The 18,155-nt window shown below is 44.1% G+C and overlaps 1 protein-coding gene across 2 annotated transcripts in view; it reads left to right on the top strand.

Annotated features, from left to right (window-relative positions):
• Nucleotides 1-18,155, top strand: part of LOC139376889 (proteasome activator complex subunit 4B-like) — a 65,758-nt gene that overhangs the window by 15,452 nt on the left and 32,151 nt on the right. For both annotated transcript variants that reach the window (XM_071119878.1, XM_071119879.1), the window contains 7 exons: nucleotides 5,946-6,095; nucleotides 6,470-6,533; nucleotides 7,059-7,133; nucleotides 9,603-9,725; nucleotides 12,853-12,945; nucleotides 17,209-17,474; nucleotides 17,894-18,080. In XM_071119878.1, the coding sequence (XP_070975979.1) occupies nucleotides 5,946-6,095; nucleotides 6,470-6,533; nucleotides 7,059-7,133; nucleotides 9,603-9,725; nucleotides 12,853-12,945; nucleotides 17,209-17,474; nucleotides 17,894-18,080 (958 nt within the window). The remainder of the gene's footprint in view (nucleotides 1-5,945; nucleotides 6,096-6,469; nucleotides 6,534-7,058; nucleotides 7,134-9,602; nucleotides 9,726-12,852; nucleotides 12,946-17,208; nucleotides 17,475-17,893; nucleotides 18,081-18,155) is intronic.

Raw genomic sequence — 18,155 nt, 5'->3', positions numbered from 1 at the left:
ATTTGCGAATGTCATAATGGCTAGTTCCATCCCTGGATGCAAAGCAAGACTAGATTTGTGTGAGCATGTGTCGAAGCTTAGTCACTGAGTCCCTGAGTTGCTAGTGTACCTACTAGTTGGTTAATAATCCTATTAAATCTAATTCTGTCCTGGGGAGAGTTTCCTGTTACTGTGAGCAGAGAAGAGAGGCAGCGAGAGGTGGAATACAGACATTGTCATCCTACTAGAAACATGGTATAGAGGAGGTGGACCCACTGGTTGCCCTCTAGGTTACAGATAGCTCATAGTCCCATCCACCAAACTACCAGGTGTGAAATAGGGAAGTGGCTCAGGGGGTATGCTATTTTGGAATAGAGCAGACTTTACTCGCACTCTTAAATGAATCAAAACAGGAACATATTACATTTTGGCTGGAAATTCTAAAGGAAATGATCTCAACAGGGCAACATATCCACCTGTGTGCTACCTATAACTCCCACACTAGAATTCCCATACTTTAATGAAGACAGCTTCTTCATCCTAGAAGGGGAGATCAACCATTTCCAGGCCCAGGGACATGTACTAGTCTTTGGTGACCTAAATACCAGAACTGAACAGGAACCTGACACTCTCAGCACAGACTGGGACAAACACCTACCTGGAGGTTACAGCGTTCCCTCCCCTAGGCTCAACTAGGACAACATAACCAAATAAAATAGGTCACAACTCCTGCAGATCTTTTTAAAAATGTATTTAACTAGGCAAGTCAGTTAAGCACAAATTCTTATTTACAATGACGGCCAAACCCGCACGACGCTGGGCCGATTGTGCGCCGCCCTATGGAACTCCCAATCACGGCCAGATGTGATGCAGCCTGGATTTTAACCAGGTACTGCATTTGAACCAGGTACTCCTCTTGCATTGAGATGCAGTGTCTTAGACCACTGCGCCACTCCGTTGCACGCTGGGCATGTACATAGTCAGTGGTAGGCTTCAAGGGGACTCCTACGGTAGGTAAACCTATAACTCATCTCTTGGTAGTAGTACTGTAGACTACTTTATTACTGACCTCAACCCAGAGTCTCTGTGTTCAGTCAGCCCACTGACACCCCTATCAGATCAGAGCCTGAACAGAGCAATACTCAATCATGAGACATCAAAGCCGAAGGATAATAATAATAATATTAAGAAATGCAAGGAAGGAAAGTAGTGTGGAAACCTACCAAAGAACAATTAGGCAACAACAGTCAATCCCTTTTAGACAACTTCCCTCGACAAAACATTTCACTGTAATCGTGAAGGTGTGAACTTGGCAGTAGAATGCCTAAACAGTATATTTGACCTCTCGGCTTCCCTATCAATTTATTATTTATTTAACTAGGCAATTCAGAACAAATTCTTATTTACAATGACGGCCTACCCCGGCCAAACGCTGGGCCAATTGTGCACCGTCCTATGGGACTCCCAATCACAGCCGGATGTGGTGCAGCCTGGATTCGAACCAGGGACTGCAGTGATGCCTCTTGCACTGAGATGTAGTGCCTTAGACCGCTGTGCCACTCGGGAACCCCAAATGGTTTGATGAAGAATGCAAAAACCTAAAAGAAATTGAAACAAATACATAGAGACCCAGAAAATCTGAGTCTACGCCTTCACTACGGTGAATCACTAGACAATACAGAAATACACTATGGAAAAAGAGGAACAGCACATTTGAAACCAACTCAATGTAACTGAAGAATCCATAGAATCTAAGCACTTTTGGGAAAATTGGAAAACGCTAAACAAACAACACGAAGAGTTATCTATCCAAAACGGAAATGTACCGATAAACTACTGATCCAATATTTTTGGCCTTAGAACAAACAGCAAAAACATATACATGATAAAATACTAATCTTAGAATCAACTATTAAAGACTACCAGAACACACTGGATTCTCCAATTACGTTGAATGAACTACAGGATAAAATACAAACCCTCCAACCCAAAAAGGCCTGTGGTGTTGATGGTATCCTAATAGAAATGATAACATTTACAGACCACAAATTCCAATTGGCTATACTTCAACTCTTTAACCTCTACAGGATCGGTAGACTTGGGCTGGAATAATACATTATGGCCTTTCTCTTACATTTCAAAGATGATGGTACAAAAATAACGCATGTTTTTTTATTTGTATTATCTTTTACCAGATCTTTGTTATAGTCTCCTATTTTCATTTCACATTTCCACAAAAGTCAAAAGTGTTTCCTTTCAAATGGTAGGCAGTTAGATTTGGGAATGTCATTTCAGGCAAAAAAAAATCAATCCTTAAGCGTTATCATCCTTAGCTCTGACATCTTCCCCGATATTTGGAACCAAGGACCGATAACGCCAATCCACAAAAGTGGAGACACATTTGACCCCAATAACTACCGTGGGATATGCGTCAACAGCAACCTTCGGAAAATCCTCTGCATTATCATTAACAGCAGACTCAAACATTTTCTGCTGGGCAAATGTCAAACTGGCTTTTTACCAAATGACCATATGACAGACCACATACTCCCCTGCACACCCTAACTGACAAAGAAACATAACAAAGGCAGTCTTCTCGTGCTTTGTTCAAAAAAAGCCTTTGACTCAATTTGGCATGAGGGTCTGCTATACAAATTGATGGAAAGTGGTGTTGGGGGGAAAACATACAAAATCCATGTACACAAACAAGTGTGTGGTTAAAATGGGCAAAAACACATTTCTTTCCACAGGGCTGTGGGGTGAGACAGGACGGCAGCTTAAGCCCCACCTTTTCTGAAGTAAAATGTATACTGTTTGCTGATGATCTGGACTTCTGTCCCCAACCATGGAGGGCCTAAAGCAGACAAAAATAATGGTGTTCCAAAAAAGGTCCAGTTGTCAGGACCACAAATACAAATTCCATCTAAACACTGTTGCCCTATAGCACACAAATATCTATACATGCCTCGGCCTAAACATCAGCGCCACAGGTAATTTCAACAAAGCTGTGAGCGATCATTCGTAAAAATCCAAATAACTTCACAGATCTTCATTGTAAAGGGTTTAAACACAGTTTCCCATGCTTGTTCAATGAACCATAAACAATTAATGAACATGCACCTGTGGAAGGGTCGTTAAGACAATAACAGCTTACAGACGGTAGGCAATTAAGGTCACAGGTATGAAAACTTAGTACACTAAAGAGGCCTTTCTACTGACTCTGAAAAACATAAAAAGAAAGAAGCACAGGGTCCCTGCTCATCTGCGTGAACGTGCATTCGGCATGCTGCAAGTAGGCATGAGGACTGCAGATGTGGCCAGGGCAATAAATTGCAATGTCTGTACTGTGAGACGTCTAAGACAGCGCTACAGGACGGACAGCTGATCGTCCTTGCAGTGGCAGACCACGTGTAACAACACCTGCACAGGATCGGTACATTCAAACATCACACCTGCGGGACAGGTACAGGATGGCAACAACAACTGCCCGAGTTACACCAGGAACGCACAATGCCACCATCAGTGCTCAGACTGTCCGCAATAGGCTGAGAGAGGCTGGACTGAGGGCTTGTAGGCCTGTTGTAAGGCAGGTCCTCCCCAGACATCACCGGCAACAACATCGCCTATGGGCACTAACCCACCGTCGTTGGACCAGACAGGACTGGCAAAAAGTGCTCTTCACTTACAAGTCGCGGTTTTGTCTCACCAGGGGTGATTGTCGGATTCGTGTTTATTGTCGAAGGAATGAGCGTTACACCGAGGCCTGTCCTCTGGAGCGGGATCGATTTGAAGGTGGTCTAGGGCAGTGTGTCACAGCAACATCGGACTGAGCTTGTTGTCATTGCAGGCAATCTCAACGCTGTGCATTACAGGGAAGACATCCTCCTCCCTCATCTGATACCCTTCCTGCAGGCTCATCCTGACATGACCCTCCAGCATGACAATGCCACCAGCCATACTGCTCGTTCTGTGCGTGGTTTCCTGCAAGACAGGAATGTCAGTGTTCTGCCATGGCCAGCGAAGAGCCCGGATCTCAATCCCATTGAGTACTTCTGGGACCTGTTGGATCGGAGGGTGAGGGCTAGGGCCATTCCCCCAGAAATGTCCAGGAACTTGCAGGTGCCTTGGTGGAAGAGTGGGATAACATCTCACAGCAAGAACTGGCAAATTTGGTGCAGTCCATGAGGAGGAGATGCACTGCAGTACTTAATGCAGCTGGTGGCCACACCAGATACTGACTGTTACTTTTGATTTTGAACCCTCCCTTTGTTCAGGGACACATTATTCCATTTCTGTTAGTCACATGTCTGTAGAACTTGTTCAGTTTGTCTGTTGTTGACTCTTGTTATGTTCATACAAATATTTACACATGTTAAGTTTGCTGAAAATAAACGCATTTGACAGTGAGTACGTTTCTTTTTTTGCTGAGTTTAGAACCCATTGCCCTTTGGTTGTGAGGTCTGGGGTCTGCTCACCAACTAATAATTCACAAAATTGGACAAACACCAAATTGAGACTGTGTACAACGTAAAACACCAAATAATGCACACCGAGCAGAATGCGGACGATTACCCGCTAATGATCAAAATACAGAAAATAACTTGCATTTTACAACCACCTAAAAAGAAGCGATTCCCAAACATTCCATAACAAAGCCATCACCTGGAGAAGAGTCCCCTAAGCAAGCGGGTCCTGGGGCTCTGTTCACAAACACAAGTAGACCCCACAGAGACCCAGGAGAGCAACACAATTAGACACCACCACATCATGAGAAAACAAAAAGATAATTACTTGACACATTGGAAAGAATTAACAAAAATACTGAGCAAACTAGAATGCTATTTGGCCTTTAACAGAGTGTACACAGTGGCAGAATACCTGACCACTGTGACTGACCCAAACTTAAGGAAATATTTGACTATGTACAGACTCAAGTGAGCATAGCCTTGCTATTTAGAAAGGCTACCGTAGGCAGACATGGCTCTCGAGAAGACCGGGTATGTGCACACCGGCCACAAAATGACGTGGAAACTGAGCTGCACTTCCTAACCTCCTGACAAATGTATGACCATGTTAGAGAGACACATTTCCCTCATTACACATACCCACAAAGAATAAAAAAATCAAATAATTTGATAAACATATCTATTGGGTGAAACACCAGTGTGCCATCACAGCAGCAAGATGTGTGACCTGTTGCCACAAGAAAAGGGCAACCAGTGAACAAACACCATTGTAAATACAACACATTTATGTTCCCTTTTTTTTTTTTTCACTGTTTGCTCATTGTTACATCACTGTATTTAAACATGACATTTGAAATGTCTTTGTTCTTTTGTAGTTTGTGTAATATTTACGGGTCACTTTTTGTTTTTCACTTTTGTTTATCCATTTCACTTGCTTTGGCAATGTACCCATATGTTTCCTATGCCAATAAAGCCCTTTGAATTGAATAGAGGTGGGGTGTGGGGCTATAACGCTGCATAACAGCTCTTCTGAGGTTGAAGTGCTGTCGACATTGTGTTCACACGTCTTCTCATGATCTGATTCCATTAACTAAACTAAACACCAGCTTAACTACCATTGTTTAATATACCGTGTACAAATGGAATGCTAAGCCATAGCAGCGAAAATATAAATTCTATTATAAGGAATATATTTCTGTCTACCAGCCCTTGATTTTTGACAATTTTCTACGTGCTACGTTGCTCTTTGCATGTCTTGGTGTGTTTTTTTATTTATTTAACCTTTATGCTGTGGGGTCAGTTATGAAATAAATTCATTAGCTGTGATTATTCTGCAGGCGTTTAAAAATAACTATTGCCATATGCTTATCACATATTGTTAGTCCTTGGCGAGTGAAAATGAATGTATGTAGATATTGTCTTTAGGTTGTAGGCATATGGCTCATACACATTACACCAACACGGTAGTCCAATATATAATCTAATTGTTTTATTCTTCAGGTACTTCCCGGAGTCGGCCACCCAGGAGATGTTGGAGGAGTGGCGTCCACTGCTCTGTCCATTTGATGTGACCATGCAGAGAGCTATAGGATACTTTGAGCTCTTCCTCCCCACCACCCTACCCCCAGAGCTGCACCACAAGGGCTTTAAGTGAGAACACGCACACGTACGCACACACACACATCTCCACCATGTCATAGGGTCGCAAAGATAAAGGAACATTTTGAAAAGTTCCCAGGTTTTTCATAAATCCCATATGGTGGATTCCCTTACTGCTTATTCTATCATGATTACAGGAAGGTTTCCAGAATTGTTCATCTCTACGACATCCCAAAACTTGATCATTTTTTTAAATACCATTTCAATGTTGCCCCCAAAACATGATCACAATTGTTATTCTCTAATGAAAGGCAAGATAATATCTTGAGCATGCTGTAACTGCCACACGTATAACATTGGTTGTGTGTGTGTGTAGCACAGTAAGCGTTAGTATGGTGTTTGACAGACTGTTTGATGTTCACCAGGTTATGGTTTGATGAACTCCTCAGCTTGTGGGTGGCAGTACAGAACCTTCCAGGTTGGGAGGTGGTAAGTTAGACATTGCTCACTTGATTGACACACTGTGTGTGTGTGTCTGTGGTAGTATTAGCCTGGTGTGTGTGTGATAGTATTTGCCGTGTGTGTGTGTGTGGTAGTATTAGCCTGATGCCCGGTGTGTGTGTGTGTGTGGTAGTATTAGCCTGATGCCCGGCGTGTGTGTGTGTGGTAGTATTAGCCTGGTGTGTGTGTGGTAGTATTAGCCTGGTGTGTGTGTGTGGTAGTATTAGCCTGGTGTGTGTGTGTGGTAGTATTAGCCTGGTGTGTGTGTGTGGGGTAGTATTAGCCTGGTGTGTGTGTGTGTGTGTGTGTGTGTGTGTGGGGTAGTATTAGCCTGGTGTGTGTGTGTGTATGGTAGTATTAGCCTGATGCCCGATCTGATTGTGCTGTCTTGGCAAGACGGCACAAACAGATCTTGCACCAGGCTATTGTAGTACAGTTTCCATCATTACTTTTGATAGAAACAGAAACTTTGAGCGATTCGCTAGCTTATTCCTCAATGAATGTTTTCCTCAGCATCTTGTCAACCTGTTTGCCCGGTTGGCCAACGACAACATTGGCTACATTGACTGGGACCCTTATATACCCAAGGTAAGGACACATTTGTCTAGCTGTGCCTATAACACTACCCCATCAATTCCACCCTACCCCATCACACCATTCGTCTCTTCCAGCAGGTCCCAATTCACTCCCTTCCCTTTGGCCTTAGTCAACTTTACTTCCTGATTTGGCCTCGTTTTTCATCAATGCTCATTAAGAAATGCTATTGGCAGTGACAGAATAATAACATGAGTTGTCTTGGGGGTGTGGTTTGTGGGTGTTTCTTCGGTGTGTCTTTGCCTTTCAATCACAACAAACAAGGACAGTTGCTAGCCAGTTGAGTTATTGAAAGAAAGCTGGCAACCTGCATCAAACATGTCACGTTTGCGTGATAATGAGCTAGCTAGCTTACGTTAGCTAGCAGGGAGGGAGAGGCTATATATATATATATATATATATAGCTAGTTACATCACATTATTATAGCCTATCAAATAATGACATGTTAAACAAAATATAGCTACTTACCAACAACACACCAGTCTCAGGTTGACCGCCCAGCTGGGCCATGCAAAGTGAACTCGCCCAGTCTTTTCCCAGAAAACACGGTGCCTCCACGTGTTAATGGGCAAAAGGGGGCATGAATTGACATAATTGTAATCCAAACCCAACCTTCATTTCCCTATTGTGATGCACTAGGGTTCCAAACTCTGTTTTAGACAACACTGACTTTATTACCAAAACTATCCTATTTACACTTTGTAGTCAATTGTGACACTAGAATCAATATTTCTGACTCATATCGATGCCACATAAGCTGTTTTCAAAGGGCTTAGTTGGTTTTTAGGGGCAGTCGTTCTTTAACACTCATGTTTGCAGATCTATAAGGTGTAAGCTCCAGCGCTGTACTGCTTAAACCTTTCCAGACCCTTCAGATCTGCAAAACATTGAAGGGGAAAGGGTAGTGGCTGCAAAGATCTTATCCCTGATCATTTGACCTGTGACCATTGGTTGTTGGTGTGCATGTTATAGCAGACTAGACATGACCAGACAGCCATTGAAAGTGATACCTGTTAGTGGCATTAACTACTGTATCACATTTCTCTGTTGATCCTCCTGGCTTGTCTTTTAGTGTGTTTTGTTACAGATATGTCACAGTTATCTGACTTAATTATGCCAACAGGCCCTGATCTCAAATCTGATGTAATGGAATGAAAATATATTTTTGTTTATAATTTTGAGTAGCCCAAAAAATATGAATGAAAAACAATATACAGTGCATTCGGAACGTATTCAGACCCCTTGACTTTTTCCACATTTTGTTGCATTACAGCCGTATTCAAAAATGGATTAAAAAAACAAATAAATCCTCATCAATCTACACACAATAGTCCATAATGACAAAGCGAAAACAGGTTTTTAGAAATGCAAATTTATCAAAAATAAAAAACTGAAATACCTTATTTACATAAGTATTCAGACCCTTTGCTATGAGACTCAAAATTGAGCTCAGGTGCATCCTGTTTCCATGAATCATCCCTGAGTTGTTTCTACAACTTAATTGGAGTCCACCTGTGGTAAATTCAATTGATTTAGACATGATTTAGAAAGGCACACACCTGTCTATATAAGGTCCCACAGTTGACAGTACATGTCAGAGTAAAAACCAAGCCATGAGGTCGAAGGAAATGTCCGTAGAGCTCTGAGACAGGAATGTGTCTCTGCACTGATCTGGGGAAGGCTACCAAAAAAATATCTGCAGCATTGAAGGTCCCCAAGAACACAGTGGCCAACATATTTCTCAAATGGAAGAAGTTTGGAACCACCAAGACTCTTCCTAGAGCTGGCCTCCTGGCCAAACTGAGCAATCGGGGAGAAGGGTCTTGGTCAGGGAGGTGACGAAGAACCTGATGGTCACTCTGATAGAGCTCTGTGGAGATGGGAGAACCTTCCATAATGACAACAATCTCTGCAGCACTCCACCAATCAGGCCTTAAAGGTAGTGGCCAGACAGAAGCCACTCCTCAGTAAAAGGCACATGACAGCCCGCTTGGAGTTTGCCAAAAGGCACCTAAAGAATCTGACCATGATTTTGCTTTGTCATTATGTGGTATTGTGTAGATTGATGTGGGGGAAAAAAATGATTGAATCATTTTTAGAACAAGGCTGTAACGTAACAAAATGTGGGGAAAGTCAAGGGGTCTGAATACTTTCCGAATGCACTGTATCCTGTGATCAGAATGTAATTTGCCAGTGGTTGCCAATTCCTGTCCTTGTGTACCACCATCAGTTCACATTTCATTGTAGCCCCAAACAAGCACACCTGATTCTTGTCAACTAATCATCAGGACCTCAATGAGTTGAATCAGCCGTTTTTTGTTGTTGTCCGGGGATACAACAAAAATATATGCTTTTGGGGGTACTTGAGGACTGAAGTTGGGAACCACTGCATTGGACAACACATTCAATGAAAGAACAATCATGTATTCATTTTCACACTTTTTGCTCCTTTATGATTCCAGATCTTCACCAGAATCCTACGTAGTCTGAACCTCCCGGTGGGGACCAGTCAGATGCTGGTTCCCAGATACCTGACAAACGCCTACGACGTCGGACACGTGGTCCTCTGGGTCTCAGCTTTACTGGTCAGTCACTGTACACAATCTGTGTTGCCCAATCAATCCTTTTTATTTCTCCAAGTTCATTTACATTATTTTCATGTATAATTGGCTTATAGAAATGAAGTAAATGTATTTTAGAGGGGGGGGTGAAATACTGTAATCATACAATGCAATACCATTAAGCCCTAGTTTATCAGAGAGGTTGGTGCTAAACTAAAGGGATATCGTAGACAACCCTGAAGCTACGGCTGAGGACAGGAACGAGTACAAGAAGTTCCGCTGTGACCTCCAGAGTCATCCTTACGAATAAGGTGGAATCATACTACAGAGGCTCTCACACCTGCCGCATGTGGCAGGGGCTACAGTCCATTACGGATTACAAAGAAAGAACCAGCCGTGATCTGCCCAACGATGCCGCTACCAGATGAACTCAATTAATTTTTATGCACACTTTGACAATGATAACATCGTGCCGGGTGTGAGGGCCACCACCGACCCATTGGACTGTGTGATCTCGCTCTCTGAAGCGACGTGAGTAAGGTCTTTTAATCAGGCCAACACCTGCAAAGCCGTGGGGCCCAACAGTCTTCAAGAACACATTCTCCGAGCATGCGCAGAGTAGCTGGCATGCATTTTCACAGTCATTTTTTTATCTCTCCGTGTCCCAGTCTGTAATCTCCACATGTTTTAAGATGACCACCGTCATCCCTGATCCCAATAACTCTTAAGGCTTCATGCCACAATGACTATTGGCCTGTAGCAACTTGTGGGATACATTTATATGGACAAAGTGCTTTGAAGGGCTGGTTATGGCACACATTATCTCCAGCATCCCAGACACCCTAGACCCACTCCGGCTCAACAGATCCATAGACGGTACAATGTCAATTGCACTCCACGCTGCCCTCATCCACCTAGATAAGAGAAATACCTATGTGGGAATGCTGTTCATTGTCTACAACTCAGCGTTCAACGCCATTGTCCCCTCCAGTGTCATCACCAAGCTTAGGACCCTGGGACTGAACACCTCCCTCTGCAACTGGATTCTGGACAACCTCTCCCTCAACGTCAGGAAACGAGAGGCGAGCACTTAAAATGGTCCGCACACAGTCGTGAAGATGGGGCGTCAGCGCCTATTCCCCCTCAGGAGGTTGAAAAGGTTTTGCATGGGCCGTCAAATCCTCAAAAGGTTCTACAGCTGAACCGTTGAGAGCATATAGACTGGCTGCATCACTGCTTGGTATGGCTGTGCTTCCGCACAGCAAGCGGTACCGGTGCATCAACTCTGACACCAACAAGCTCCTGAACAGCTTCTGTCCCCAAGCCATAAGATGTCTAACAAAAAGGCTACATGAACTATCTGAATTGACCCTTGCATTGTATACTTTTTATTTTTGCACAGTCTATGCACACTCACAGGGCCCTTCGCGCGCACACACACAAACACACACTCCATCATTAGCTCACACACACACATAATATGCACATACATTTATATGGACACAGCCACACCCACTCATATACAATCATCATATATCCTGATGTCTAGTCACCTTAACCCTATATTGTACATATCTTCCCCTCTCACTCCAGTATCCCTGCACACTGCAAATATGGTACTGGAACTGACCCTGTATGTAGTATGGTTACTTACTTCCTCATGTGTTTTTGTTCTACCTTAAGTTATTTTTAGTTTTACATTGTTATTGATTCATGCATTATAGGGTTTAGAGCTTGAAGAAAGGCATTTCACTGTACTTGTTCACGTGCCATAAACATACTTTAACAAGATGCAATAGTACCCCTAAATAAGGTTAAGGAAAAGAACAATGGAATTATATTTAAACTCAGCAAAAAAATAAACGTCTTCTCACTGTCAACTGCGTTTATTTTCAGAAAACTTAACAAGATTCAACAACTGAGACATAAACTGAACAAGTTCCACAGACATGTGACTAACAGAAATTGTATAATGTGTCCCCGAACAAATGGGGGGGTTGACATAAAAAGTAACAGTCAGTATCTGGTGTGGCCACCAGCTGCATTAAGTACTGCAATGCATCTCCTCCTCATGGACTGCACCAGATTTGCCCGTTCTTCCTGTGAGATGTTACCCCACTCTTCCACCAAGGCACCTGCAAGTTCCTGGACATTACTGGGGGAATGGCCCTAGCCCTCACCTTCCGATCCAACAGGTTCCAGACATGCTCAATGGGATTGAGAACCGAGCTCTTCGCTGGCCATGGCAGAACACTGACATTCCTGTCTTGCAGGAAATCATGCACAGAATGACCAGTATGGCTGGTGGCATTGTCATGCTGGTGGGTCATGTCAGGATGAGCCTGCAGGAAGGGTACCACGTGAGGGAGGAGGATGTCTTCCCCATAACGCACAGCGTTGAGATTGCCTGCAATGACAACAAGCTCAGTCCGATGTTGCTGTGACACACTGCCCTAGACTATGGCGGACCCTCCACCTCCAAATTGAACCCGCTCCAGAGTACAGGCCTCGGTGTAACGCTCATTCCTTCGACAATAAATGCGAATCCGACCATCACCCCTGGTGAGACAAAACTACAACTCGTCAGTGAAGAACACTTTTTGCCACTCCTGTCTGGTCCAACGACGGTGGGTTTGTGCTCATAGGCGATGTTGTTGCCGGTGATGTCTGTGGAGGACCTGCCTTACACAGGCCTACAAGCCCTCAGTCCAGCCTCTCTCAGCCTATTGCGGACAGTCTGAGCACTGATGGAGGGATTGTGCGTTCCTGGTGTAACTCGGGCAGTTGTTGCCATCCTGTACCTGTCCCGCAAGTATGATGTTTGGATGTACCGATCCTGTGCAGGTGTTGTTACACGTGGTCTGCCACTGCGAGGACGATCAGCTGTCCATCCTGTCTCCCTTTAGCGCTGGCTTAGGCGTCTCACAGTACGGACATGTGTTTAAACTCTTTACAATGAAGATCTGTGAAGTTATTTAGATTTTTAAAGACAGGGTCTTGAAAAGGGGACTTGTCCTTTTTTGCTGAGTGTTCTATATATATATATGTGTATGTGTGTGTGTGTGTGTGTGTGTGTGTGTGTGTGTGTGTGTGTGTGTGTTTATATATATTTATTTATTTTAATATTAAGCATCTGTTTCTGTGATTGCAGGGAGGCCCCAGTAAGCAAGCCCAGGCTCAGCTCAGTGGCCTTTTCAACAGCATCACATCTTTCTTCCACCCATCCAACCATGGACGCTGGCTGGTGAGTCACTGGAACTCTCACTTCCTGTGGATACCTTCTTTGGAAGGCACAGGATCTGCTAGTACTGTTAGTTCAGAAATAACACCCTAATGACATATGAGAGAGAGGCAGCAACCAGCCGTGCTATTAAAGGTTAACCTGATATCGGGGGCACACGCCATTCTGTTCTAGGAACATCCCCCCCTCCGTCATCAGACCAGAGCCTCTGGCTACAGGCAGTGTCTTCAGTCATACACAAATCTTTATTTATGGGTCAGGGACATAGACCTGGGTTCAGATACCATTACAAATACTAAACCTGGGCTCGATTGAGCCTTTCTGACGCAATAGAATGCTCATAAAAGTGCACACCCTGCTCATTTGGCACTCCAGCTAAAGTGAACTTTAAAAGTATTTGAAAGATTTAGTTCTTGTACCCAGGTCTGGAGTGAGAGTTGTTTGTGACCCCGTTTTGTTGCTGGGAAACCCCCAGCAACTCGTGAGATTCTCTCCTGACCCCTCAGATGTTGAAGTTTTATTGCAAGTAGGTGAATGTGTACAGACAACCTGACGTTCTTGGGACCTGTGTCCAATTTGAGGGCACTATGTGTCCTGGCTTGGCAAAAATTGTATTGTGTAATGTAATGGTCATCACTGAAGTGACATAGAAAGACACAGGGTTTGTTTAGGATTAATAAAATGACTTTGGCCTGACATTTGACATTCCATCAGCCACTTAGGGAGCTGGATCTGTGACAGACATTTCAGATCTTAGTCCGTCGGTCTTTATATAGAGATGAAACTGTGCACAATCTAAGGCCATGCTGTCCTGACGGGTTATTGGTTCTAAGGCCATGCATGCTGTCCTGACTAGGGCTGTTGCGGTGACTATTACTGCCACACCGGCGGTCATGTGTCATGAAGGTAGTCAAAGTCCACATGACCGTTTTGTCAGGGTAATTAGGTTTCTCCAAGCTCTGATGCTGCTGATGGTCATTAGTAGCCTTCAAAACTTTAACTGCCTGGTACTCAGCACTCTATTGTCCCTCTAATCACTCTGACATCAATGCAAATGTATTCAATAATCTAATCAAACACTTCATGAGAACCCATGAGCTCATGTTGCCAACATTTCTATAGGCTATGCAATTGCATGAAAAAACAGAATGATGGCCTTTATTAAAAAGAGGAGGATCAGCTTTGTATAGGCTAGGCCTACTATATTTATTTCTCAACTTTCCTAATATTAAGCACATTGTTTATCTTTACAACAGGAGTATAGCCAACCTGACTGGCATGAAAATAAACCACAGGGAAAAGTGTCCTTCATTCACTATTTAAGTGCATCAATGACATGTATTTTTTTCCCGTTGCCCCGGTTTCGAGACAGGTGCATGATAATGGTCCATCCTAAATCAAACCAAATGTCACACATATATTATTTAGTATACGTAAAGACAAAATTAAATCAGGAATAGGTTGATGGGTGACAATATTAGCCTATCACTTGTGAATTATACACTGCTCAAAAAAATAAAAGGAACACTTAAACAACACAATGTAAATCCAAGTCAATCACACTTCTGTGAAATCAAACTGTCAACTTAGGAAGCATCACTGATTGACAATAAATTTCACATGCTGTTGTGCAAATGGAATAGACAACAGGTGGAAATTATAGGCATTTAGCAAGACACCCCCAATAAAGGAGTGGTTCTGCAAGTGGTGACCAGACCACTTCTCAGTTCCTATGCTTCCTGGCTGATGTTTTGGTCACTTTTGAATGCTGGCGGTGCTTTCACTCTAGTGGTAGCATGAGACGGAGTCTACAACCCACACAAGCAGCTCATCCAGGATGGCACATCAATGTGAGCTGTGGCAAGAAGGTTTGCTGTGTCTGTCAGCGTAGTGTCCAGAGCATGGAGGCGCTACCAGGAGACATGGAGGAGGCCGTAGGAGGGCAACAACCCAGCAGCAGGACCGCTACCTCCGCTTTTGTGCAAGGAGGAGCAGGAGAAGCACTGCCAGAGCCCTGCAAAATGACCTCCAGCAGGCCACAAATGTGCATGTGTCTGCTCAAACGGTCAGAAACAGACTCCATGAGGGTGGTATGAGGGCCCGACGTCCACAGGTGGGGGTTGTGCTTACAGCCCAACACCGTGCAGGACGTTTGGCATTTGCCAGAGAACACCAAGATTGCCAAATTCGCCACTGGCGCCCTGTGCTCTTCACAGATGAAAGCAGGTTCACACTGAGCACATGTGACAGACGTGACAGAGTCTGGAGACGCCGTGGAGAACGTTCTGCTGCCTGCAACATCCTCCAGCATGACCGGTTTGGCGGTGGATCAGTCATGGTGTGGGGTGGCATTTCTTTGGGGGGCTCGCCAGAGGTAGCCTGACTGCCATTAGGTACCGAGATGAGATCCTCAGACCCCTTGTGAGACCATATGCTGGTGCGGTTGGCCCTGGGTTCCTCCTAATGCAAGACAATGCTAGACCTCATGTGGCTGGAGTGTGTCAGCAGTTCCTGCAAGAGGAAGACATTGATGCTATGGACTGGCCTGCCCGTTCCCCAGACCTGAATCCAATTGAGCACATCTGGGACCTCTCGCTGGTGTCTCGCTCCATCGCACCACAGACTGTACAGGAGTTGGAGGATGCTTTAGTCCAGGTCTGGGAGGAGATCCCTCAGGAGACCATCCGCCACCTCATCAGGAGCATGCCCAGGCGTTGTAGGGAGGTCATACAGGCACGTGGAGGCCACACACGCTACTGAGCCTCATTTTGACTTGTTTTAAGGACATTACATCAATGTTGGATCAGCCTGTAGTGTGGTTTTCCACTTTAATTTTGAGTGTGACTCCAAATCCAGACCTCCATGGGTTGATAAATTTGATTTCCATTGATAATTTGTGTGTGATTTTGTTATCAGCACATTCAACTATGTAAAGAAAAAAGTATTTAATAAGAATATTTAATTCATTCATTCAGATCTAGGATGTGTTATTTTAGTGTTCCCTTTATTTTTTTGAGCAGTGTATATTATCACTTGTGAATGATGCCCAGCATAAGAAACATTGCCTTTTTTTGCAACTTTTTCTAATCATAATCGCACACCTCATGTAGCCTATATGATTTAATAAGGTTTGCATCACAACTAAAGTGGCCAAATAACTTAAAATTAAGCATATTAAGCTGCTTTACTTTTTACCTTTATTTAACTATAAGCAGCGTGTGAGTTTCAAGTTTGGGGAAGACCATTTTCACCATAAAAATGCACATTTTATATTGCGTGCATAATCGCATTCGTGGTCATTTTTTATGTGTTTTCCCGCTAATGGAACATTCGCGCTTATAGCCTACTGCTGTGTGCGCAATGCTGCGCTTATAATGTGAAGAAATAGCCTAATGGTTTATCAACATTTTAAGCTAAACGCTCTGGTCTGTTGCGTCAGCCACGTTGCGTAAAAAAGTTTTTTGATGCTGGTGGTTGTATTAATTTGGGATGTATCTCATCCCACAACTGTCCCAGGCTATGTTTGGAATATTAATGTCTCGGACAGAATATAATAGGTAAACCTTTTTTACTATGGGGGATAGTAGATGGACATAGGCTAGTGCTTTTGCTGTTCGTTAGGCCTACTCATCTTGTTGGCTGATGAAAAGTAAATGTGGACAGTTCTTCAAATATCTTCAATATGCACCTCTGAATTGGATAAGGATGCGTGCAGTTGCTTCCCTGATGTGTCGGTCTTCACTTGTAGCCTGTGAGAAAGACCCGATCACGTGATGGAGCGCACTGTACACTGGGAGAAGGGCATAACGGCCACTGGCCGCAAAAGGCATGGATTTGTTTAGGGTGAAATTATAGGCATTATCAAGTACTTGTCAAATTGAGCATAAAGAAATAGGTATTCCTATGTTAACTGCTCAGCACAGAATAGCCACATGTGCACACTCCCTCAAATCAATTTTGAGAAAATATCCTTTCTATTTTATTCAGCTTTGTTCAATTCTATTCTTCTACTATAAAATAATGCCACGGAATTCTAAGCAGATCTTGTATGCTAAATGAACTAGTGTAGCTAGTGTCCTCCCACCGGTCTCTGTCTTTATGTCCTCCCACTGGTCTGTCTTTATGTCCTCCCACCGGTCCCTCAGCCAGTGTCTCTCTAACCCTGTCTGTCACTGTCTTTATGTCCTCACACCTGTCTCTGTTTTCATGTTCTCACACATGTCTCTGTTTTCATGTCCTCACACCTGTCTGTCTCTTTATCCCCAGATGAAGTTGATGAAGCTGCTGCAGCGCCTCCCGGCCAGTGTGGTGCGGCGGCTCCACCGGGAGCGCTACCGGAAACCCACGTGGCTCACGCCGGTACCGGACAGCCACAAGATGACAGAGGCGGACATTACGGCGTTCGTGGAGAGTATGATGCAGCCGGTGCTCCTGGCCATGTTCAGTAAGACAGGCAGTCTGGACGCTGCTCAGGCCTTGCAGAACCTGGCCCTCATGAGGCCCGAACTTGTCATACCACCAGTGCTGGAGAAGTGAGTCAAATCAAACTGTCTGTCTGATTAGTGGATGGGCAGTGTTTCTTCTTTCATTGTATAGATGGGGCGGGCCCCACAACATCTGTTGTCCCTCAATGCCTAAAGCCTCCAACCCTTTAGTTGATTTCTATTTAACTTTAGACTCCCTGAATGTTAAATCGGGACTTGTGTGCTCTGCCTGGAAAATAGGCTAATCTATGGGAAACACTGGGTAGAGGATACAGAGGGAAGAATTGGAATGGGGTTCTTCTGTATTCCAAGAGGCAGATTAACTAAAGTTCTAAGGCAAATACCACAAAAACAGTAAACAAAGCTATTTGTCTTAGGGCTGGGCAATATAGCCAAAATATCATATCACAATATTTTTGGCAGTATTTGACATTGTTTCTCAATTCTGTCTTGTGCTCTCTTTATAGAACCTACCCTGCTATGGAGACACTGACAGAGCCCCACCAACTGACTGCCACCCTGAGCTGTATGATCGGTGTGGCTCGCAGCCTGGTGTCTGGGGGCCAGCGCTTCCCCGAGGGCCCCACACACATGCTGCCCCTCCTCATGCGGGCCCTTCCCGGGGTCGACCCCAACGACTTCAGCAAGTGCATGGTAGGTAATGAAGTTCAGGGGAAAGAAGAAGCTCTCGCAGGCCTAGATTGTCATCAATTTGGAAGTGTGTGTGTG

Source organism: Oncorhynchus clarkii, chromosome 20 (genome assembly GCF_045791955.1).
Source record: "Oncorhynchus clarkii lewisi isolate Uvic-CL-2024 chromosome 20, UVic_Ocla_1.0, whole genome shotgun sequence".
NCBI lineage: Eukaryota > Metazoa > Chordata > Actinopteri > Salmoniformes > Salmonidae > Oncorhynchus > Oncorhynchus clarkii.
Note: the sequence above shows the minus strand (reverse complement) of the source record. Positions and strands in the feature narration are given on the sequence as shown.